The sequence below is a fragment of the Podospora anserina genome, chromosome 7 (genome assembly GCF_000226545.1).
Source record: "Podospora anserina S mat+ genomic DNA chromosome 7, supercontig 1".
Lineage (NCBI taxonomy): Eukaryota > Fungi > Ascomycota > Sordariomycetes > Sordariales > Podosporaceae > Podospora > Podospora anserina.
The window spans coordinates 508,382-531,357 of record NW_001914854.1 but is presented as its reverse complement, the minus strand read 5'-3'; the positions used below and the strand labels follow the sequence as shown (position 1 = coordinate 531,357).

The 22,976-nt window shown below is 51.9% G+C and overlaps 11 protein-coding genes across 11 annotated transcripts, besides 1 other annotated feature; 5 read left to right on the top strand and 6 right to left on the bottom strand.

Annotated features, from left to right (window-relative positions):
• Positions 1 to 203: 203 nt before the first annotated feature.
• PODANS_7_3415 (uncharacterized protein) lies at positions 204 to 809 on the bottom strand (the record flags this gene model as incomplete). The annotated part of the gene is made up of 2 exons (XM_001907640.1): positions 204 to 409; positions 461 to 809. The coding sequence occupies 2 exons, from the start codon at positions 807 to 809 to the stop codon at positions 204 to 206; spliced, it is 555 nt and encodes a 184-aa protein (XP_001907675.1).
• Positions 810 to 2,778: 1,969 nt separating this feature from the next.
• On the bottom strand, positions 2,779 to 3,358 carry PODANS_7_3420 (uncharacterized protein; the record flags this gene model as incomplete). Its single annotated transcript, XM_001907639.1, has 2 exons — positions 2,779 to 3,001; positions 3,060 to 3,358. 2 exons carry the CDS (start codon positions 3,356 to 3,358, stop codon positions 2,779 to 2,781), a joined length of 522 nt encoding a protein of 173 aa, XP_001907674.1.
• Positions 3,359 to 5,042: 1,684 nt separating this feature from the next.
• PODANS_7_3430 (uncharacterized protein) lies at positions 5,043 to 5,825 on the bottom strand (the record flags this gene model as incomplete). The annotated part of the gene is made up of 1 exon (XM_001907638.1): positions 5,043 to 5,825. The coding sequence occupies one exon, from the start codon at positions 5,823 to 5,825 to the stop codon at positions 5,043 to 5,045; it is 783 nt and encodes a 260-aa protein (XP_001907673.1).
• Positions 5,826 to 6,162: 337 nt separating this feature from the next.
• Positions 6,163 to 7,282, bottom strand: PODANS_7_3440 (uncharacterized protein; the record flags this gene model as incomplete). The annotated part of the gene is made up of 3 exons (XM_001907637.1): positions 6,163 to 6,385; positions 6,453 to 7,175; positions 7,236 to 7,282. The coding sequence occupies 3 exons, from the start codon at positions 7,280 to 7,282 to the stop codon at positions 6,163 to 6,165; spliced, it is 993 nt and encodes a 330-aa protein (XP_001907672.1).
• Positions 6,981 to 7,090: a repeat region (rgion duplique sur le chromosome 4).
• Positions 7,283 to 8,060: 778 nt separating the features above from the next.
• Positions 8,061 to 9,155, bottom strand: PODANS_7_3450 (uncharacterized protein; the record flags this gene model as incomplete). The annotated part of the gene is made up of 2 exons (XM_001907636.1): positions 8,061 to 8,517; positions 8,581 to 9,155. The coding sequence occupies 2 exons, from the start codon at positions 9,153 to 9,155 to the stop codon at positions 8,061 to 8,063; spliced, it is 1,032 nt and encodes a 343-aa protein (XP_001907671.1).
• A 756-nt stretch (positions 9,156 to 9,911) lies between these two features.
• Positions 9,912 to 11,804, top strand: PODANS_7_3460 (uncharacterized protein; the record flags this gene model as incomplete). Its single annotated transcript, XM_001907635.1, has 1 exon — positions 9,912 to 11,804. The coding sequence occupies one exon, from the start codon at positions 9,912 to 9,914 to the stop codon at positions 11,802 to 11,804; it is 1,893 nt and encodes a 630-aa protein (XP_001907670.1).
• A 2,535-nt stretch (positions 11,805 to 14,339) lies between these two features.
• On the top strand, positions 14,340 to 15,242 carry PODANS_7_3470 (uncharacterized protein; the record flags this gene model as incomplete). Its single annotated transcript, XM_001907634.1, has 1 exon — positions 14,340 to 15,242. The coding sequence occupies one exon, from the start codon at positions 14,340 to 14,342 to the stop codon at positions 15,240 to 15,242; it is 903 nt and encodes a 300-aa protein (XP_001907669.1).
• Positions 15,243 to 15,844: 602 nt separating this feature from the next.
• Positions 15,845 to 17,147, top strand: PODANS_7_3480 (uncharacterized protein; the record flags this gene model as incomplete). The annotated part of the gene is made up of 2 exons (XM_001907633.1): positions 15,845 to 16,631; positions 16,687 to 17,147. The coding sequence occupies 2 exons, from the start codon at positions 15,845 to 15,847 to the stop codon at positions 17,145 to 17,147; spliced, it is 1,248 nt and encodes a 415-aa protein (XP_001907668.1).
• Positions 17,148 to 17,252: 105 nt separating this feature from the next.
• Positions 17,253 to 20,066, bottom strand: PODANS_7_3490 (uncharacterized protein; the record flags this gene model as incomplete). Its single annotated transcript, XM_001907632.1, has 4 exons — positions 17,253 to 18,100; positions 18,161 to 18,335; positions 18,370 to 19,999; positions 20,056 to 20,066. The coding sequence occupies 4 exons, from the start codon at positions 20,064 to 20,066 to the stop codon at positions 17,253 to 17,255; spliced, it is 2,664 nt and encodes an 887-aa protein (XP_001907667.1).
• A 652-nt stretch (positions 20,067 to 20,718) lies between these two features.
• PODANS_7_3500 (uncharacterized protein) lies at positions 20,719 to 21,279 on the top strand (the record flags this gene model as incomplete). Its single annotated transcript, XM_001907631.1, has 2 exons — positions 20,719 to 20,790; positions 20,851 to 21,279. 2 exons carry the CDS (start codon positions 20,719 to 20,721, stop codon positions 21,277 to 21,279), a joined length of 501 nt encoding a protein of 166 aa, XP_001907666.1.
• Positions 21,280 to 21,720: 441 nt separating this feature from the next.
• Positions 21,721 to 22,161, top strand: PODANS_7_3510 (uncharacterized protein; the record flags this gene model as incomplete). The annotated part of the gene is made up of 1 exon (XM_001907630.1): positions 21,721 to 22,161. One exon carries the CDS (start codon positions 21,721 to 21,723, stop codon positions 22,159 to 22,161), a length of 441 nt encoding a protein of 146 aa, XP_001907665.1.
• Between the last annotated feature and the right edge of the window lie 815 nt (positions 22,162 to 22,976).

Sequence of the window (22,976 nt, the reverse complement as noted above, 5' to 3'; positions counted from 1 at the left end):
TACGCCAGCGTAGTGGTATTGTGTACCTGGGCAACGACCGGCTCTGCTACCTGCTACCTACACCAAGCTGAACTGTGCAATACATCCTCCGAAAACATGCAACAAATGAGCGACAGGAACAAAATAACCTCTTAGAAAATCGGTGCCAGCCCCAATGGCTTCAGCCCTCTGCCTCCCTACCATACATCCAGTCGAGAGAAGACCTAAGCGCCGGCCCAGTCGTTCAAGATACCGCGCAGGTTGTTGTAGTCGGCGGCACTGAGGTTGTTGTACAGGAGGCAGTCAGAGCCGCAAGGAGTGGGAGGGGGTCCACCAGAAGCGTCGCCATCAAGAACAGTAGCAAGGTTCATGCAGGTAGCAGGAAGACCGCTGATGCGGATGCCTAGATCGCAAAACGTGTCAGCCATATCTGTTCAAAAAGGAGTCATTCGCAAGCACCCACCGTTATTCTCCACCGGACCCTCAAGGAGGACGCTTCCGCCGTTGATGTCGTTGAAGCACCTGTCGAACTCAAACTGGGGCACACCCTCGGGGGCGGTGGGGGGAGTTGCCTGGCGGCCAGTCAAGATGGGGCGCGCCTTGAGCATGCGGGCACGGAGACCGCCGGCCACACTGCGGCGTCTGTCGTCGGTGCAGTCTCCGAGTTCGCACTTCAGGACGGCACCAGTGACCTCGACGGCGAAGCCTGCAACTGCGCCAACGACGGTGAGGATGGGCCCGATGAACACCGGGGGGCACTGGACCTGCTGGACGGAGAAGTAGCTGAGCGCGAGCGCAACAGCGGCGGCCTTGGTGGTGAAGGAAGGCATTTTGTTGGTTGTGGTGGTACTGGAATGGTATAGATGAGGGCTGGAGATGTTGTTGTGTTGAAGGACAGAAGATGATTGAAGGTTGGGCGAAGAGATCAGCTTTATACTTGTGCCGGTCTCGCTCTTGTCATACTACCCTACCTCGTTCTGTTAGTGAATATGGATAGAGGTTCCTTCCTCCAACAGGCCTTGATCATCGCCAGGTCCCACCGACTTGTTGGTCAGCTTGGAGAGTCACTAGACCTTGGTGCCATTAGTGATCTTGACGGAAGCAGTGAAGATTCTCAGGGGTGAGGATCTCGTGGTCGAAACCTGCCCCGAGGTATGGCCGGCTCCTGGCACTCATGGTAGAAGAACTATGATGACCAGGTATACAATCCGCACGGCCCAAGATATGACCTACACAGGTAGGTGATCGGAGCAGTGGATGTTATGTTGATTGTCCGTATCGACGATATGGTAGCCCATCGATGTCGTGTCTGATGTTCGATTTCCTTGGCTGCCGTGGGACCGCAAACATGTTCTTGGTTGTGGAACGTAACGTTGGATCACCCTTGATCTATAGTGTGGGCTAGTTTCAAGTGTAAGGCTGACCAGCCAAGGTTTATGGAAGCTTGCGTGGCAGCAACGGTGCATGGTACAGGATCCTCGCATAGCGCCTGAGAAGGATTCGGTGTGCTGGAACTTAAACGAGGTGGGTTACAGACTGTAAGACTGCGGCGTCGACTTCCCACTTTCTCCCTCCTTGGAGCACTTCTATCTCGAATGAATGTTGTCATTCTCAACTACGGAAAGCGCGACATTTCACTCACGATTATGCATTCGACAGTATTCACCCCTTTATGGTCTTTTGCTCTGGCGAGCCTCGTCACGATATTGTCTCTAGGCCAAGGAAAAGGAATCCGAAAGCTTTCACTGCTCGCCATATGGCCACTCAACTTCCTGTCTCTGAACACTTGCCACCACCTGACATGGCCTGGAGGGCTCAACAGCACCTACGCCAGCCTCGTCATCTTCTACTTTCTTCACACTCTCAAAATCCTTGTTCTTGACCACCAACCACCAAAATCCCCGGGTTTCATCAACGCTTACAAACTCTGGAACAACCCTCGAGGGCTTGAAGCCCCCCCAGTGGTATTCTCCACTACTCCCAACAAGAACCCCCAATCCCGGCTCAGATTCGCCATCCTTCAGCTCGTCAAGATCGCCCTCCTCTTCACAGCAGACACGCACCTCGTCCAAGGTGTCATTTCCGTATTTGTCTTCACAGGCGCCAAACCATCGGATTTTGCCCCTGACTACGAAGTCTTTCGCTTCCAACCACTCACCGGTAGACAGCTCCTCATCCGAGCCGGCATCTCGGTGAACTGGATCTGGACAGCGTTTTACCTTCTTGAAGCCTCCCGTTGTGCTCTCTCGCTTGCGTTCGTTGCAGTCCTGAGATGGGATGAACCGGAGGAGTGGCCCTCGATCTGGGGGCGTGCGGCGAATGCGACGTCTGTGAGGGGCTTTTGGGGGAAAGTGTGGAATAGGATTACGATCCCGACGTTTGCGTTCTATGCGGGCCTCTTCTTGGATATACTTGGCGTTGAGAAGAAAACAGGTTTGAGAAAGACATTGGTACCCCTGTTTGTTTTTTTACTTTCGGGCTTGTCACACGGCTTGGGGGGGTGGGCTGTTGGTGACGGGGCGATGGGTCGGGATGTCTTGTTCTTTTTCTTGAACTTTGTGGCTTGTGCCGTGGAGACTTTTGTCGGGAAGACGGCGGGGTGGAAGAGTTGCAAGAGAGAGGTGCCGTCTTGGGCGGTGAGAACGGCCGGGATGATGTACCTGTTTGGATTCTTCTTTATGGTGGTGCCGCTGTGGATGTACCCCAAGATCTATGTTGCTCTGGGTATGTAGGTCAGATAGTTGCTCAACGTTGACCTTTCACTGAAGGTGGTCGATGTCGGGGAGAAATTCAACAGAATCATATAAAGTTGTTAGGCCCAAGCTCGTCATCTGAAGATAGCAACCGCTCCATAGTACGGATAGGGTCCTGCAAGAAAATAACAACCCAACCCAGCAAAGGAACATAGCCTCTGACGAAGCCGGCGATTTCACGTCGAGAGATGTATTCCTGCCCACCAGGATACATCATTCCAACTGAATCGTTCAGCTCATTGTTGTCACCTTTGGTCAACACCATCTCCCTGCATGCAAATCAGCAATCGTTCGCTCAACCCATTCAGTAATCCAAAGCACACATACTCTTGATTGTCATCGTAAAACACACCAATAACCCGGTGAATAAAAGGAAATGGTCGATCAGGATTGAGGATGACGGGAAGGTCACCAACCCTTACTCTCCTGTCATGTGCCGGGTGGCGATGGACGAGCAAGATGTCCCCCGGATCAAAGGCCGGGGCCATCGAGTTGGTGATGACCACCACGGCCGGGTAGGGAGTGCCAGAAAGAAGGCAGGCGCCCTTCCATGCCATGAAACATGCCGACACGACCTGAAGGATGCCCAGGAGATGCTGCACCAAGGGCGACCGTAGAAAAGACATCAGAGCTGGTTTTTGCGCATGAAAAATTCAAAGCTGATGGTGGTGGATGGATGGGGTGGCCCAATAGCCTCAGAAGGGTAAGGGTAACTACGTCACATTATTTCTCTGAATATTCTACCGATCGATCGAGAATGCATGTTGTCTGCCTTGAAACTCGAAGGATCAAACGGTGGCTGTTATACGAGCGGCACAAGAGCGCTTCTAGAGCTTGGCCGACCCAACTTCGAGGTTGTTACTGCCACCACAATGCTGCTTGTGTGATGCACACGTGATTAGCTTCTACCATTTGGGTCAGTTTTCGTCTTACTGTTGCAACGAAGCCAACCTCCCCTGCCCGTGTGGTACGGCACCTGACCTACCGGACCTCCCGGCCATGGACAACGTAACCTTTGTTTCTCTTGGCATGACTGTCATCGACAAAATTCGATTTCCAGATGGGAAAGTTCTTTCTCGATGCCCCCGCGGAGGATCTGGACTTGTACGGTAAGCCCCCTGCCGCAACCAAGTCCGAGGTTGAGTGGCTACCACCTAAATATCTAACCTTACCAACAGGCACCGCTTGGCGCAAGACTTGCGGTCACAGACATTGACCAACTCCGAAAGAGTCGGCTGCCTTGTGTTGGCTGGGAGTGACTTTTCCGCCCACCACTTATTTTCTACTCGATCAGCACCAAGGCCCAAACTCCAAGGGTAAGCCTAGGCACCAACATCTAGAGGTAGACCCTGCTGACTATTCCTCTGTCATATAGACCAGGTCTTCAGCTACACCGCCATCACCACCACCACCACCACCACCACCACCGTTCCAGCTTTACACCTGCCGATCTCACGATCCACGTCCGCCCTCCTACGATCGGCAGCCTTTTCACTTTCCTGGCTCCCCCTCAGCACCTTGCAGCTCCCCGCGCCATTCGGTACCAACACGGAGCTCCCGCGAAGCCACTCTTGGTCCTGCCGTTCCGGGTTCCGGGATGACCACCTGAGAGCCCACGAAGCTGGTTGCATGTCCAAATACGCACTCACCGAATCACACGGAGGCTCTTGGCTGTATTCAATGACGTCAAGGAGCCGTCTTTGCCATCTGACCGCAACAACAGCCATCCAAAACTTTCGCCCTCCAGGTCTTGGAGTCGGGAGCTGGACCAGATGGGCATGGTGCTGTTGTGGTGAGCTTGATGCCCGAACACAGTAATCATGGATACGGTAGCTGCCAGTTTGCGATTGAGCAAGATCGGCCTTGCGGGAAAGGGTTGGTTTCCTGTCTAGAATAGGAGAGTATTGTGCTAAACCGGAAGGACGAGTCGACACCAAGAGAATGGGATCGGTCAATCATGGTTGGAACCTCGCTCTATTTACTGTAACTGCAATCCTTCAAGCGTGGCATTCTTGGCGACCAAAAGGTACCTCTCTATACTCATTGGCCCAAGTCTTTGTCCGGAGAATTTCCTCCTTTTCCACGAGGCTAACGGAGAATATATGCGGGCGGGGAAGGATCATTTCTGTGGGACATAAGCAACAACAGTCCAAGTTTGTTGTAGTATGCATACACGTGTAGTGTGATCCAGTAATGATTCGTTACCAAACTACGCAAGTCAACGGGTTGATCGACAGTTACACAGCCCGTTTACCGCTCTTCAACACCAACAGACACCCGATCCTAGCCCCAGGCTACGGCACAGCCCCCTCAGCAAGCCCCTCCCGCAGCCGCCAACCCGGCCAACCCCCCCGCCCGCTTGAACCACTTCATATCCATGGCCGCTTGCTCGGCCGGAGACAGCTTGTCCAGCGCCTCCTTCTTGAATTCCTTCTCCTCGGCCACTTCCACCCACCGTTTCAGAACCCAAACTGCAACAAGGGCGTCTTGTTCCTCCTGGGTGATTTGTCCACTTGTGAAAATCAACCTTCTGCCCTTGACAGCATCCCCGTCCTTGAGCTCTTCCTCTCGTGCTACTTCCTTGTTTTGCGAGTTTGTCCAGGTGTAGCCCTTGCCAAATGTTTGTTTGCTGCATGTGAGGAGAACCTTTTCAGTGGCATCTTCGTCGGGGAATAGTGGGGAGGTCGATGCTGTGCGGTTGGGGTAGTGCACCGCTTTGATTTTGTCAGGTTTGCTGGAGAGGAGGGACTTGGAGGTGGTGAGTTTAATGTTGCCCACGGGGGAGAGGGATGGGGAATGGCAGGTGAGGAAGAAGTGGGCGGGGATGTCAGTGCGGTAGTCTGCGTTGAGGGGGTGGACGAGGTTGTAGAGGCGGTCGCCTTCTTGTTGTGTCGCGGGGTCTGATTCGAGTGTTGATGATGATGCCGTTTTTTGATCGAGCGCGCGACTGAAGTTCAGGGAGGAGTCTTTGTAAGTGAGCGATTCGATGTTCGTGCTGAGGCCGTAGACTGCAGTGGGAGGGGTGGAAGAGGTGTCATAGATGAGGTGGTCGGCGTCAGCAAGGACGAGTGAAGTTGTTTTGGCTTGTGCCATGATGAATCGGTGAGTATGGGAGTTTGTCAAGAGAGATGTTTTGAAGTGAGCAAAAAAAACGGAGTCAAGGAAATGAATAATAATAATTATATGAACCACGAGCGTAACACGAAGTTGACAATGACGTAGCCACCCAAGGGAGGCACACGGCACGGGGAGGGGGCCATCCACGTGGCTCAGGGGCAGTGTACCACAATCTGCGGCTGTGGGCTTATGCTGTGGCAAATGTTTATCTACCACTCCACCCAATTGTTTCTACTGGCATTCCCATGCCCTACTCACCATGGCCACCACCCGGCAGCTCAGTAAGCCCTGTTATTCCATTAGCTCTACAGCTTCAAAACACAAAAAAAAAAAAAAAAAGGTGGGGGGGTAACTTGCACTCATCCAAATCTCCATCAACCGTTGCACTGACCGGCACCTGGCACTGGTTCTTGACCTTTGGCGGCAGCTCAGTCAAGCTACTGCAATTTCGCAGATAACACCCCGTATCCATCGCGACTTGAAGGGAATCCTTTTCCCAGCCAAAGACATAATCGCCATGTTGGCCATACCCGGTTCTGTTCCAGCGTCAGTATATCACCACAATTGACTTTAGCTGTAAACCCAGAGCTGAAATAAACTCACGTATCACCATTCGACAACACCAAAGGCTGACTCCCATCCTCCGGCCAGTCTTCCGGGTTGTTGAACGGTCTCGTGTCCCACATCACTTCGTACATGACCTGCGGTATCTTGACAGGATGCGACTTGGGGCATTCTCCGCCGACAACGGAAAACGATGTTGGTCCTGTAATAGGATGCGCAACGTGATCCTTGTGGTTTGGACTATCCAAGTTGACGCCATCCCAGCACAGTGGAAAGATGATATTAGACCTGATCCCGCCAGGACAGGGTATCTTGGGAAGATGGTCCGTATCATAAACAGGGTCCATGCACGGGCTGTACATGCTCCCTCCAAAGTTCTCCTTGGTATAACACCGATAGCACTGCTGCATGTTCCGACCGAGACCCTCTGACTTGCGTAGGTTCACATCGCCGGCCAGCATGCGAAAACCAGGCTTGAAAGCAGTCGTGGCATTCGGCGCTGGGGATGTATAGTACACGGTAATACCACCGTTGTCGCCGGTGTTGAACTCGTTGGCCATCTGAGGAACACGTTTGTAGGTGCCGTTGCGTGCGCGGAAGTAGAGGTTGGCGGTCCAGTAGTTGGAGTGGTCTTCTTGGAAGTGGCAGGTCGTGCAGGTGGAGAGGGCGGAGATGTCTTCGAGGGGCATGGAGGCCGAGAAGGCATTTCCTCCCACGATTTGGTGCATGTGGGATGATGGGTTTTGGCCTGGGTTGACGAGTCTTGTCTCGGAGGTTAGCTCCAGTCGCCCTTCTGCTGGTTTAATGTCGAGAAGCACTTACGGATCCAGACGCTCAATCACAACCTGCGAGCAGCCAAAGCGCAACATGGCAACCGGGCTTCTGCGTGGCGGTGATCCAGGGGGACCGAGCATAGGCCGGTCGAGCTCGACACCCGTCTGGGCGGAGCAGATGCCAATGAAGGCTGAGACAACAAGACCAAATTTCAACATCTTGGCCTGACCAAGGGACTGCCTGTGGATGAGGGGATGGATGATGGGAAGAAGAATGGAAAACCGATGATCGTGGCTGCCTCAAACCCGTGTTATCTTTCCATTGTGCTGTGCAGGATTGCGGTCCAGAGCGCCCGTGGCAATAACATGTCCTCCCCTGTGTAACTCTTTCCACCAGATGAGTGTAGAGTGCTGGCAATATTTCCGCATCCTGATCGTCCATTCTGGCCTATGAGGTTCAACATGGTCAATATCCCACCCGCGCGCCAAGAGTTTTGCCGGTTGTCTAGAGCTGGGAAGGATGTCGGTTACCGGTTGAGAATGGCAGTGTCTTCGGCAGAGCATCCGGGCCTAGGATGTGGATTGTGTGCTGGATAAAAGCAGAAAGGAAAGGTGGGAGTATGGTAACCAAAAGAGGAAGACAAGCTTCAGAGCAGCGCATCTTTTCATCATGATTTGGTAAATCTGACAAATGGCTCTTGTATATGTATGTCTTGATGCGGGATCTACTTCCTGAAGTGCAACCCTCTCCAACCCTGTGGTTCCATTTTCCAGCGCTACAGTCTAGTGGCCACCATGGAAGCATCCTCTCTTAGTGACGCAGAGCAGTCTCCGGCTTGCCAGGAAGGTAGTCAAGCCCTGTTGAAGTTGTCTATCAGCTTTTGGCCTCAAACAAAGATTGGAGAGGGGCAAACTTACAGCCATCCACCGGCTCTTTGACCGTCGTTTCAATCTTGCAAGCATTCTGCTCCTCGGGTGTCTGGACTTTGAGCACACCCTCTGGATACTTGCCCAGCGAGCACCGTTGGAAGAAGCAGTTGGAATCCATGGCCCTCTGCAGCGAGTCACCCTCCCAGCCAAACAAGTAGTCAGCGTGGGTGGAGTACCCTTTTGTATCCCCAGTCGACCAGATAAACGGCTGCGAACCATCCTCAGGCCAAAGGTCCTTGTCGTTGAACACAGAAGTGTCCCACATGGTCTCATACGCAACTTGGGGCATGCGGACGGGGTGGGAAGCTGGGCAAGGGTCGGCAACTCGGAACCCGCCGTGGCCGGTGAGGAACATGTGGGATTGGTGATCGGGTGAGTCCAGGTTCTTGCCATCCCAGCAACTGAACACAGATGATGTCAGTTAGTGTCACTACAAACATTGCAATGCATCAGAAAGAACCTACGCGGGGAAGTGATGAATGGCCATAATTCCAGCGGGGCAAGGCTGCTTGGGGAAGTCATATGTCTCACTACCACGAGTGAGAATGTCTTGCAGACAGGTGTACCTCAGCCCCTTGTACTGCTGGGCTTGCTCCCGAGTCTCGGTGGTAGGGCTGCCAACAGTCATCCTGAAACCAGGAGGGAAGCTCGTGATCTTTTGGTTTCCATTGTCCCAGAAGTCCTGTTGTGTGTAGTAGATAGTCATGCCACCGACTTGTCCGTCGTGGAAGACAGCGTTGGGGTACTGGGGCACCTTGTGGTATGATCCATTTCGGGCACGGAAATACAGTGTGGCGGTCCAGTAGTTGGATTTGTCTTCGGAAAAGATGCAGGTGGTGCAGGTCGCGCGGTTTCCAACATCTACCGAGGTGTCAACAGTAGCGTTGAACGCGTTTCCACCAACGACTTGGTGAACATGGGCAGAGGGGTTATTCCCAGGCTCAACAACTGGGTCGAGACGCTCGATAGTCAGTGTCGAGCAACCGAAACGAAGAGCCGCGTGGGCGAGGCCCGGAAGGGCTAGGAAGAGGGACTTCATTGTCGAGGCTTCAGGTGTCGATACGGGAACGGGTTGAAAAACGAGCTATGGTAAGTCCATCAAACAAAGGGAAGGTCTCATCTTAAAGAAGGAACCGGCCATGTTGACAAAGCCATGAGTTAACTGCAGCTCGGTCAGTAATAGAGTAGAGATAGATGAAATCCTATAACAACACTTGCCGGCATCCGAAAAACAATAGATATTCTTGGCAAACTGGGAGCTTAAGTGAGTTCCCACCCTCGGGGAATCTTTGACGCGAAATCATAGGTGGGGATATTCAGGCAGATGTAGATTGAATATGAGAGGCGCGGCTGGGTAGGGCTGTGGAGATGTGATTTGCCGGATATTGGTGAGTAGAGTTACGAATGAACCAAGTCGGATAGATCTTTATCTAAGCGACCTTCCGACCTCATCTCTGAGGTTGTTCCACAAAGCAGGCTTAGCCTGGAGCCATGGTAGAAGAAATGCATGTCGTATCGTCCAAAGTCCTGAAAGGAAGCCACCGCAACGTGTGAGGTGCAGGATATCCGACTTGTGTCGTCTTTCTGAATGTTGCGCGCTCGTCGACTTTGGAATTGGGGCTGCTGTTGCTGAGAATATCGATGGCCGTCAGGTCAGTGGGTGGATGGAAGAGAATATATTGTGGACCACCGCACGTGATCTGCCTCTTCGATGTGCCTGACCTCGCCTGAACTAGCTTAAGGTGATAATGCCTCAGGAATTACACCCTAGGTAACTCAACGCCTTCCCCCGATTATGTCTGAGTCGACCTGCGAAGTGTGCTGGGGTCTCAACGCCTCAGATACCGACAGAATATATTTCGAAATTGAAGATCTGACTGCTTCTGTCAAAGATGGTTGCGCTTCATGCATATTGCTTTGGAAAGCACTGGAGCATGCCATGCCAAATTTGAGTCAAGAGGATGGCCGAGTAGACTTGCTCCAGGACGATGGGAGACCATTGGAGGTGATTTATCTCAACCACGAAGGCAGCCGCAAGCTGCTTGATATCTACTGCCATCCCGATTCACCTACCTCATGCTCTTGGATCGGACCGTCTACCGAAGTCTCCATCGATTCTTCCTCGGATGAATGTTTCGCGTTGGCCGAGCGTTGGATCAACGACTGCATCACTGAACATGAGAGATGTGCTGACGGCGAACCCCAACTGCTCCCCACGCGAGTCATCGATATTGGAGCGGCGGAGCAGCCACCTCGACTTCGCCTTCATATTCCACAGAACGAGTCGGCACGATATGTCGCTCTCAGCCATTGCTGGGGTTCACCGGAGAAAGCTGCGAGGACGATTAAAACGACAGCCGATAATCTCAGCCAGTTCCAAACCGAGATACCCTGGATCAAGCTGACCAAGACCTTCCAAGACGCCGTTATCATCACTCGCCGCCTAGGTATACGGTACCTTTGGATCGACTCTCTCTGTATCATCCAAGGTGATGCCCAAGACTGGGCTATCGAAGCCTCGAAAATGACGACGGTGTATGCCAACGCCTTCTTTGTTATTGCAGCGAGCGGTGCTACCGATGGCGATGGAGGTTGCTTTTTGGGCTCTCGTGCCGCCAGCGTGGAGGGTGTTCTGCCTATTGAGTGTAGCGGCGTGGGAGGGAGGAAAAGCACTGCCTATGCAAGACGAGTTAGAAGGAGCTACGAGGACAGCCGCAGAATCACGCGGTCCGCACAGAGTGTGCATGGCTGGATGACGGGCTTAGGACAGCCCCTTGAGAAGCGTGCGTGGACCTACCAGGAGGAGAAATTGGCTAATCGTATCTTGTATTACACACAAGACGAGCTTCAGTGGCGTTGCGCGACCTTCAACGCTTGCGAGTGTTCTCCCCCTTCGGTGAACACACTGGCGCATGACCTCTCACGCACTCAGGACGGAAACAGCGAGGTGTGGTGTCGTATGGTGCTGGCATACACACAGCGCGAGTTGACGTACATCTCGGATCGCCTTCCCGCGCTATCGGGCATCGCTACTGGGTGGGAACTTTCTGAAAATGACACCTTTTGTGCTGGCTTATGGCGGCGGGGTCTTCCTCGGCAACTATTGTGGATGAGAAGCCACGAGATGGATACGAGTATCCCCGTCATCAGTTCCAAAAGGCATCCCGAGTATTATGCCCCGACCTGGTCGTGGGCTTCCATCACCGGCGCAGTGGATTTCATTTTGGACCGCCTCGAGTTCCACGCCCGCATTGTAGACTGCGAGACGGAACCCTCGACTGCGAATCGCTTTGGGCCAGTTCGGTCCGGTCACATTACGCTGATGGGATTCTTGATACCCGTCAAAGTGAGCATGAACTGGGACTGCAAGAGCGTTTGGAGCAAGAAAATGCCCCGGGTGACGGATAACCGCCTAGATCGCAACAACCAGTACCTTGGCGAGATGCTCCCGGATATCGAAACGGAAACTCGCGAATATCCCGAAATAGAAGAAGAAGAATGCTATCACCTTTTGGCCTTGGGTCATAATAGTGTGGACACTTGGATCAGCATCAAGTCCCTAGTCCTTCGACAGGTGCAGTCCACCCCGAATGCTTACACTAGAGTTGGATTGTTGGAGGTTAGACACGATGGAACTTTGAAGACATTCTTCAGCGACACCCAAGAATGTCGAATAACCATTCTATAGCACAACTCCTTATACAGGCCTTTCATCAAGTAGGGTCTGAGGTATCTTCAAGAAAAATGTCTACCGTATGCAATCATTTTGACCTGTCCAGGATCCTGTATGTGCACCAAAAGTATCCCCCAATATTCAAGAACCCCTAAACGCCAGGACAATCATGGTTCCACAATTAAAAAAGACAAATACGATGGACAATTCACCCATCACCCCAAAATGGCATATATCGATTCACAGTTACATAAACCCCAGCAGGCTGGACCCTCTAGCCATGAAATTCTCACTCCAGATGGCCAAACGACATAGAATGTACAGCCCACAGAGGACCGACACTGGAATGAGAACGCGTCAAGAAAGCCGCATTTGGGGGTCTCTGTTTGCCGAGTTGTTCCGCAGGAACCCAAGAACCCCGGCGATAGTCATAGGAGGAAGCCATTGAGGCGTGTAAGGTGCATGATACCCATCCTTTGACGTCTCAGAGGCAGGCTGTGTCTGAGATTCAATGTCGCTGTTGTCAGCTTTGGTATTGTCCTTGCTGTCCGGGGGGATATCCGTAGCCGTTACAGGAGTTAGGTTCTTGACAGGGTGGCCCGTCTTCTCCCCCATGACTACCGCTTCTTCCGTCTCTGACGGCGAAGCTTCCACATACTGACAGCGCTTGTCGGAATCCATCTTCGCCTTGTGCCACTTGAATATTTCGGTATAATAGTAAGTATAACCATACACCCCGAATATGGCGTGGTAGCTGGCGCATACCCTCCAAAGGATCTGCTCGATAGGTGTTGCAAAAAAAAAAATTCCCAGCTGGCAAAGAACCAGATTGTGAATCCACGAGTATAAAAGAGAAAAATAGAAGTATTGGACCCTTCTCGGCTGGCAGCCATTCGTCAGACGGAAAGGGGTCCCATAGCTTGGATTTGATGGGGCGACTTTGGAGTGGAACACAGAGGATTTCCAACCACCGGGTATAGTATGCCCAGTGGATGCCGATTTGCCATCGCGGTCCACTGATAAAATCCACGGGTGTCCGGTACCATGCTTGGGGGTCTTCAGGGAGATCATGATGGGTCTCAAATAACTGTGTTAGCAAGTGGCAGGGATAGCGAACATCGTTATATTGTTAGGTCTATACACATAGATGCTTCTTAGCCCACATTCGAATCTGCTGAATCTTTACGTCGTCTTTGGTTTGGATGCGCGTTTGGACTGAGATGGAAGGCTTCTTGAACCAGAAAATCTGGCACCCCACCAGGATGTATACATATGACAAGGCGGTAAGCTCGAGTGCTGTCATGGGGAGGCCATGCGCAATACGTTGAATCTCAATGACCGAGAACCAAATGGCTTGCCACAAAGTCAGGAACCTGGACCCGTAAAGGTTAGCTTTTCTAGGTGAACGGATAAAGTAGCCACATACCGCGACAGATTATCAGAAAGCGTTCCTCTCGCCAATTTTCATCGGTTCCATATCTGGAAAGTCGACATGGCCGTACTTGACGAGATAATGAAACTGCTCTGCGTTGGTGGGAAACCCCTCCGGGTAGTCAGGACTGGTAAGAGACATGGCTCCTATGTCCGTAAAAAAAAGCGTATGTAAGGTTCCATTACACACCTTTGGTAACCTCGTCTGTCCTGAATTTCTGCATGTGTCGTCAGTCTCGCGTCTCACACAAAAATTGGTCGATGATGAGAAGGCTACTCTAACGCTCCGTCTTGCGCTCGAGAACTGTCCCAGTGCAATAGCCAACAAGAACTCCGGACCCAGCAAGCCCACCATAGCCAGGTGGGCTCTATCGATAAAGGGGTGGTAGACTTTGTCTTTGGAAGAGCCGGCATTGGGATGGGTTACAACCCAGCAACAAAGCGTCACGGTGAATCAGGCATGACCAGAGTATATCCAAAGTCCCGCGATCCTGCCCTGATGGAATCCAACCATAGCGAAGCTCGGAAAGGTACGTGGTGTTTGTCAAAATGGATTATTCAGCCATGACACCTTTGCGAGGTCGGATACAGGTTATTTCGACATCCAACCGATTCGACGATGTGAAGAAGGAAGATGAGATATCAAGGCAAAAAGGCAGTGAAGCCCTGTCCCCATTTTGTTCTCATTATTGCCGATCATGTTCGGCCTGAATTGCCGTTGAAACAGTTGGAGTACTTCACAATTGAATCCTGAACGCCACTATGCACCTCGATTCAGTGTGGCATACGGCGATTTGTTAGTGATTCTCTTGTGTGGTTGTGATAGGCGCTGAGGCACCAAAAGAATGGCAAAGGTCGCTGAAGCTGCCAATTTATGCCAAAGTTATTTTCAGAAATGCACGCCGTCTTTTGGCCAGGCGCTTATCCGCAACAAGTTAAACGATCGACGATTGGTTGCAGTTGGGAGTCCCTTGACGGCGCCCGGTAAAGCTTGGCTGCAGCAGCACCTCTTTCCCTGGCGACTTCAGCTGTGTGATTTTTCCGTTTGTTTTCTTGCCAACATCCATCACCAGAGCCCCGAAATTCCCAAAGTCCCCTAAGCCTGGTATAGAATCAAACATGGCGACCGATTCCGAGACCACGCCGCTGGTTAACGCCAACACCGACCTGCAATCCTACTACTCCTCACTGGAGTCCCGCATTGGGTATCGCCTGCTACTTGGAGGCACCCGCCATTTTGGGTACTGGAAACATGATACATACTGGCCATTCCCGCTATCGAAGCCCCTGAGGGCAATGGAAGACAAGCTGGCTGAGCTACTGGCTCTGCCCCGCGGCGCCGAGGTTGTTGATGCGGGCTGCGGCGTGGGCCATGTCGCATTGCACATGGCAAAAGCGCATGGCTTGCGCATCTCAGGTATCGATGTCGTTGATCACCACATCGCCAAGGCCAAGCGAAACATTGGTCGGTCAGGGCTGCCTGAAGGCACTGTCACAGTCCGGAAAATGGACTATCATCACTTGGAGACACTGCCGGATGAGTCGCTTGACGGGGTTTATATGATGGAAACATTTGTCCATGCCACGGACCCAAAAGCTGTGCTCGCCGGGTTCTACCGTATCCTCCGGCCAGGCGGCCGGCTGGCCCAATTCGAGTACGACCACGATCTGATGGCCGACTCCCCAGAGGACATGGCAGTCTCGATGCGCAAGATCAACAAGTATGCCGCCATGCCAACAAATGATATATCACACCCCGGTGTGTTCAAGAAGATGGCCGAGGATGCGGGGTTCGAGAATGTCGTCGTCCACGATCTCACACCGAACGTCAAGCCCATGACACGGTTGTTCTTTGTGCTGGCCATCATCCCGTACTTGATCGTTCGGCTGCTTGGACTCGAGAGGCACTTTATCAACACGATCGCTGCGGTAGAGACATATCGAGGGCTCGGGAGGTGGCGGTATATTGCAATATCTGCCAGCAAGCCAGGCGGTCCGCTGGAAGTGTCGAAGACGCGGTAGGGGGTGTTGAGAAGGGGTATAATAAATGTTGAAGAACGGGAAATGAATGATAGGTAGTCAACAGGACTTAAACCAACTGCCGGCCCTAAAAAGTTTCCAAGTTGCACTCCCCCCACTCACCCGACAGTGGAGCTGGGCTTGTCATCCCCGCGTCGAGCTGGGGACCCGGCGTCTGCCGATGCGAGCCGCCAGCCGAAAAGTGCAAAACACCCCGCCATTCAATGCACCCTCACCACCGCTTCCTTCCGAAGTCCCATAACCACTGCACAGCTAGCCCATCCAATAAAGTCCATGACAAATATTGATAGCAAACCAACCGCTTGTCAAATCGATACCGCGTATTAGCTTATCGATTATGTACCTCCCCAGCCAGGTGGAGAACACCATGCCTTGAAACGACTCTTGGGAGGGGAAGCTAACAAAGCTTCTGGCGAGAAAAATACGAGAAACTCCTGAGGGCTGCGATGTCGGTAGTCTATGAATCATCATAAAACATAAACTTTCCCATGCATCATTATTCTCTTTTCCCGATACCATAGCCCCCTCTCAGTTACCTACGTTGTCGTCGCCAAAAGTGCACGGCACCTACCCGCCCGATCAAGATGCCGATATCCTGGCCTTCCTTCTCGCCCCGGCTCGTCTACGAGAAGGGACCCCTCAAAGCCATCCCCTTCCCTGCCATCCGACTCATCGGCATCCTCGTGTTCATCAACCTGTTGGTCTGGGCTGGTGTAGCCGTTGTCTTGCACTACTTCCCTAAGCTTATCTCACCGGCTGTTTTATCCTACACCCTCGGTCTTCGTCATGCCCTCGATGCGGATCATATCAGCGCCATTGACCTCATGACCCGGAGACTGATCGCCTCTGGTCAACGCCCTGTCGCCGTGGGAACGTTTTTCAGCTTGGGGCACTCAACGATTGTCATTGTCACTTGCATCGCCCTCGCGGCCACAGCCGGTGCTGTCAGAGACAAATTCGATGACTTTGAGCGCATCGGTGGTATCATCGGGACGAGTGTATCCGGGACGTTCCTGTTGATTCTGTGCATTGCCAACGGGTGGATTCTTTACCGTTTGGTTCAAAGGCTGAAGCAAGTCCTCGCTGAACAGAGAGCGGCGAGGCTGGCTCCGGACTATGACTCGGATGCGGAGGCCAACGCTGATCCGATTGGCGACCAGATGGGGCTTGAGGGGATGGGGTTCTTGTCGAATGTCTTCAGGGGTGTGTTCAAGGCTGTTGACAGGCCATGGAAGATGCTGCCTTTGGGAATGCTCTTTGGGCTTGGCTTTGATACCAGTTCCGAGATTGCCATTCTCGGAATTGCCAGCATTCAGGCTGCCCAGGGGACGAGCATTTGGGTTATTTTGATCTTTCCTCTTTTGTTCACAGGTATGAAGGCAATATCCAAAGTTTAAGGGACTTCACTGACTCCCTGTTGTCTTAGCCGGCATGTGCATGGTCGACACTACTGATGGCGCTCTCATGATGGCCCTATACACCAACAAGGCCTTTTCCAGAGACATTGTCGCCATTCTCTACTACTCCATTGTACTTACCAGCATCACTGTCTTTGTCTCGGCCTTCATTGGTGTGATCCAGTGGCTGTCCTTGATTGACCATGTTGCTGAACCAGATGGAAGCTTCTGGGATGGTGTCGGCGCCATTGGTGACCACTACGAGATTATTGGCGCCAGCATTTGCGGTCTTTTCCTTGTTGTGGGTATTGGCTCAGTGTTGGTTTATCGTCCATGGAGGAGGAGAATGGACCGGACGGTCAGTGCGCTCCCAGCACCTGAGGCGACGCCTAGTGCGAATGCCCTTGTACCCAACCCCGATGCGGCGGTCGACTATGGCACAACGAACAAGCAGCCTGGAACCACCACTGTGGAGAATGTGGATAGGTGATAGAGTCGTTAAAGTGAGGAACTCATGTACGCTTGTCCAGATCATCCTGTATATATGGAACAAAAAACATCGCCATAAAAATCAAGTATCCAATAGGGTGAACAATCAACGATAACCCCCGTCTCTCGCAAAGTCTTCATCCGTCATTCCCTCCCGGACATTCTTGATGTAATCATCAAACCTCGAAGCGACCTCAATGACATACTGCAGATGCGAGCTGCTCACCACTTCGTTCTTGTGCTTTGCCAGCTGCCTTGCCGTAGTGATCGCATTCCGGATAGCACGACCGTTCAGGTCCATCTTGGCAAACTCATCCAGACTGTCGTAAATGTCTTCAGAGTCGATACTCTCGGCGTCGATCTCCTTCAGGCGGGTCAAAAAGTTTCGCCAAATCTTCCTCCGCTGCGGTATGTTGAGATTGTCATAGTGAATTGACAACTGGATTCGACTTTTGAATGCCTCGTCAAAAGTTCCCACTCTGTTGGACGTCAATATGAGAATGCCGTCGTAGTACTCCAAAACCCGGAGAAAGACCGAAACCAGTGCGTTGCGGTTGAGATCTGCCAGTCCACGCTGCTCCAAGAACACCTCTGCTTCATCGAGTAGGACGACGCAGCCCCACATCTGGCCAAGGTAAAGGACAGACTCGAGATATTGCTCAACGTTTTCTGGGCTTGTCCCGATATCACCACATGTCACGCGGTACAGCGGCTTTTCCGTAATCTCAGCCACAGCTTCGGCGGTAAAGGTTTTGCCTGTACCGGGTGCTCCATGCAAAAGGAGGATTAAGCCCTTCCCTTTACCCTTGATGATGTCAGTCCCCTTTTCTGCGGCCACTTGAGTTGTCACGAGGGCTTTGATCAAGTCCTTGGTCTTCACATCACTCAGCACGAGATTCTCAAACGCTCTCTTGTCCCACTCGACCTCTATGATCTTTGAAACATCGAGATCAACTGTGAGATAGCCTAGGTTAGTATGAAGTCGTAGCAAAAGAAAAAGCAAGTGCTACTCACCCCAGGCCTTGCGTCGCAGATTGAAGCCTTTGACCTCTGGTGGAAACGCATAGATATCGTTGTCCTCGGGCCCCGGGTCTTCCTCAAGAACGAAGCATCCCGGATCTCGGCGAAGCATCCCAGCTGGATGGAGCTTTTGATATGTGGCTGTGTCGATCATGAAGCGTTCGGCTTCCTAAGAAAGGTTAGGGTATGAGTACTTGTGACACAGCCGGTGTCGAGTAGAATGGGGTTATGTGAGAACCTACATGCCCATCAAAGTAGGCCACCAACTTCCTCACTCTAGATGACCAACAAAAATTTCCAACAGCCTCAAGATGCTCTTTGACTCCCTCTTCAGCGAACCGGAGAGGATATACCAAAAGCGTCCTGATCTCTATCTCTTCGTCCATGAGTGTGTTTCCATCAAGCTCATTTGTGAGTCGGAGGGTTACGTCTCGACTCCCAAAAGATGAACCACTGTAAGCCCAGCACCAGCACTGCACCTCGTAAAAGAATGTGTTTTCTTGCACGGCAGGGGGAGGAACGCCGGGCATTTGCCTCCGTTCAGGGGGCTTCCCCACTTGAACCATCGCACTGGCAATGTAGCCTCGGACGTATGACCGTATAGTCGTCACCAAAACCTCGTCTGGTCGGATGAGGAACGGAAGATACTTCAGTTCAATCCTGCCGAGTTTGAGAAGGTCGTCAACATGACGATAGGTGTTGCCGAAAGCACTCTCGATGTACTTTCCCAGCAATCTGAGATGTGACTGATGTTTCTCTGTCAACTCACGGATCGCATCCTGTTTATCTCTGAGAAAATACCAAAAGAAGTATGGTGCCTCGAGCTCTTTCTGCGGGTTGGTGAGGGATTGGCGGATGAAGGACACACTTTTGGAAGAAAGCAGGGCTTTCAGAGCCTCCCGCATTCCTTTGGTGACGGGTTCAATAGATTCAAAGTATATCGGGGGCGTCTCAATGTCTTCAGCCTCTCCCACGGTTTCGTTGATCCAAGGAGATGGCTGTGTTGAACGGGGCGGGGTTGATACCAAGGGCCCTCCGCCGGGCATTCCCATCCCTGGGCCCATGGGAGGATATCCCAGGCCATTCCGTCTGGCTCCGGAAGCTTGATCCAAATAATCGACCGTGTAATAATCTTGGAAGACGACAAAAGCAATGTTTGGCTTTCGTGCCAAATGTCTTGCCAAACTGGTCAGACCGAGATCGCCCTGTAATATGCTCACTCCGTTGTGGTCAACAGAATAGTAGGGTTGCGCAAGATAGAGATGCTGGTTGTTGATTCGATATACCACTTCCCACACCAAGTCATCGGATTGGTCCTTTTTGTCCTCTGTGCTGCAAGCCTGAGGACTCACAGTAGAGGTAGCGTCCTTGGTTTTGGGTAGACCCTCCTGTTCAGCTTCAAGCCTTTGGGGTTGTGTTTTCGACTTTGTCGGACGAGATTGGTAATGTTTGGATGGCTCTGGCTGGAGCGCAAACCTTGAACTCTGGACGGCAGGTATTCCGTTGGCATAGGTTGTTCTCCGCGGCGGTGGCGCCTCATCATCAGAGTATGGCATTCCACCTTCATGTTCAGGTGGCTCCATGCCAGTAAACTCCCCGGAAGTCATAGGTCTAAGACTATGCCGTTGTGGTACCTGTGATTGTCCTGCGGCAATAAGTTGCTGGGTTTGGAAGTTGCTCTCTCTTGTCTCGTCCCGTGAAATGGTGAAAGTGCTGTGGAGGGCATCCTCGTCATCGGTAGGGTGGTCGGGGGACGTCGCCCTGGCAGGGGACATAGATCTGCCGCTTTGACTGATCGGTCTTCCAGGAGGTGGATTGAATCCTCCACGTTGTCTACTCGGTCCTTTAGTCACATGAAAGCTCTTACACAACGAGAAACAAAAACGTACCGAGCCGCCATCCTGGCCCAAGAAGATGTCTAAGGTATGTAGGCGTCGTTGAAACAATAGAAGTAATGAGGTAGTGAAGCGACGAGGAAGTCTGCCTTGGCACCTCTCGTAGGCATACCTGCATTTGAAAAGAGGGGAAAGGTGTGGCAGCCAACAGAGAAAATCACGTGAGAATCGCAGCGCTTTTGCAGGCAACCTCTCCGCCTTGCAGATGCTCCTTCCCTTCCGTCTTCTGTCGATCAAGTTCTTCAACTCATGCACAATCGATCCTCCTTTCTATCCTCCTTTCATGTCCACCTCTACCACTTTAAGCGTCTCTGGACGCGGTGGCTTTTCATTCACTGAGTGGTTCAATGCTGATGTGGATGATGGGTTTGTTCCCCAGGTACCCCAAATTACCATTACGATCATATGTGATTCTAACCGTTGAGTAGAAGCTTGGACCCAGCTATAGATGCGTTTGAAGAAGCAATTTGCATCTACCGTGATCATCTCACCAAAGATCAAGACAAGCGCCAATTCATATCTCGTTCACATGGCTTTGCAGAGCTTCAAGCTACGCTGGCCGAAACGCAGCAAAAGTACGAGTCCCTTCGAGTCAAATCAAAGACTAGAGAGTACTTGACCAAATTCTCTAATCTCCTCTGCCACTACGACAATGTGATGAAATGTCTCATTCAACACAACCCGGAGTATGTTTCTTTGGCTTGGGGTGCCATGAAGTTTCTGTTTGTTGTATGTTTCAGTTTTCTGTTTACCATTGACTGAAAGAATGTCGACTGACTGATCGTTCAGGCGTTTGTCAACCACGAAAATGCATGTTCTACCCTCGCCAAGGGTCTTTGCCAGATTGGATCGATTCTCCCTCGCGCAGAGCTATCACTTATTCTTTATCCTACCAAACGCATGAAGCGTGCCGTCGCTGAGCTATATGCCAACATTATCAAGTTCCTGGTACGAAGCAAAAGATGGTACGAGGAAGGGAAGCTGAAGCACATCTGGCACTCGTTGTCTCGCCCATCTGAACTGCGATATGCCGATCTTTTGGAAAACGTTAAAGAGCGATCTGAGCTGATTGAGACCCTGAGCGCTTCTGGCGCACAAGCCGAGCAAAGGGAGATTCACCGCAAAATCGATCATGAAGGCTCCCAACTTACCGTTATGCATGAGGAGGTGAGAGAGCTGAAGGCCATAATCATGAGTTGTTTTTCCCATCCTCGTTGAATCATGAGAGATAGTATCGTTAACCAAGCAGTAGGATTGGAAAGTAGGGCGATCAACAGCTTCATTGATACCAACTGCCGTCTGAACGATTTGCAGTTTGCTCAAATTTGTCAGTCTCTTCGGCAAGCCGCGGAGTATCACCTCCTTCCGGAACCAGAAACAACATACAGACGCAACATAGCTCTTCAGAGGGCAACCGAGAGAGCTGGCCGAGGTGCCTTTTTATGCACATTCGATTGGGCTAGTTCCAAGTTGACGGCGTTCTCATCCGCCTCGAAGCTCAGATCTTTGGCGCTCATTCGCGGTGGCTATCACTCGAGAGACCAGACCCGAGGTCTGGTCATATCGACACTGACACTTCTCCGCACTTCCAACATTCCAGTTATATGGGCGCTGAAAATCCCACACTACGAGTCCAAGCAGGTGCCAGTTACTTCGGTGATGAAATACCTGATCTTACAGGTAATGCAACTTCCAGGGACCGTCCTGACTGAGCTCGATGCAGCAAATGCCTGCGCACGCTTCTACAGAGCTGTCACGGCAGAGGACTATTGGTTGATATTGGCAAGCCTACTGGCCTCTGTGGCCAATTTGTACATTGTCATCGAAGTTGACATTGCGGAAGAGTTTCCTTGGGTGGAAGCTACATCCAGAATGTTTGGACAGCTGGATCAAAGAGGGGCAAAGACGAGACTGAGAGTGATTTTGGTGACCAACAGGCCTGTGGTATCTGCGGAGGACCGACGTGATCATCTTGTCATCAAAGCACCTTCAAATAACGCTGTCACGGGTCCCAGGTCGGGCACACAAAGCCGAAGGGGGGCAGGCATGAACGGTATTCGAAGCAGAGCATCAGGGAGACGAGCATTACGGTTGACATAAACGAGCCTGCCAAATTTCATTCAACGGCGAAAAACTGTCTTATCCCACAATCATTTCTCACACAGCGTCCCAGCCTGACTCAACAGCTCCCAATCCTCCTCGTCTCCACTCCTCACCTCCCGATCCCCAGCCAAAGTCTTTTCATCCCCATCCCCCTCTTCTTCCCCCTCCCCATCCGCAACTGGCACCACCCCCATAACCCCCACCCCCCCATCCTCCTCCCTCACCAACATAATAAACTCCCTTTCCCTCCCCTCCCAAATCTCCACCAACCCCCTCTTCTCCCCCCCAGGCGAAAACTCCACAAACACCAACTCAGGCCACCGCCTAACCCACTCAACAAACATCTCCTCCCGATCTCTCACCTTTTTCTTGTCAAACCCCGTGTTTCCATCCCTCTGCCCCCCCTTCCAAATCTCACTCGCCTCTCTCTCGGCATACATCCCCGCCACAATCTCCGCCAGCTCATCCTGATCAATCTTTTCTTCCTTATGGCAGGAACAACCGTGGTATAACTGAGGTGGGTGCTCATAGGGGAAGTTAACGGGGTATTCACACGCCGATGGACCAATATAGTAAGGAAGCAGCGTGCCGTTGTGACAAGGGCAGTTGTGATACCGGGTGTGTCTTGTTTCTGTTTTTTCCGTTTCTGGGTTGGAGATGGTTGTGGTGATCCATTCCCTTGATAGGTCCCTTGGCCTCATTGGAGCGCTCACCGAAGACAATGAAGGCCCTCGAAAAGGGTGATCGAACAACCACAACAAATAGCTGGCTTTCAAACCAACATTTTCGGTAGTGTCCGATTTAGAATCAAT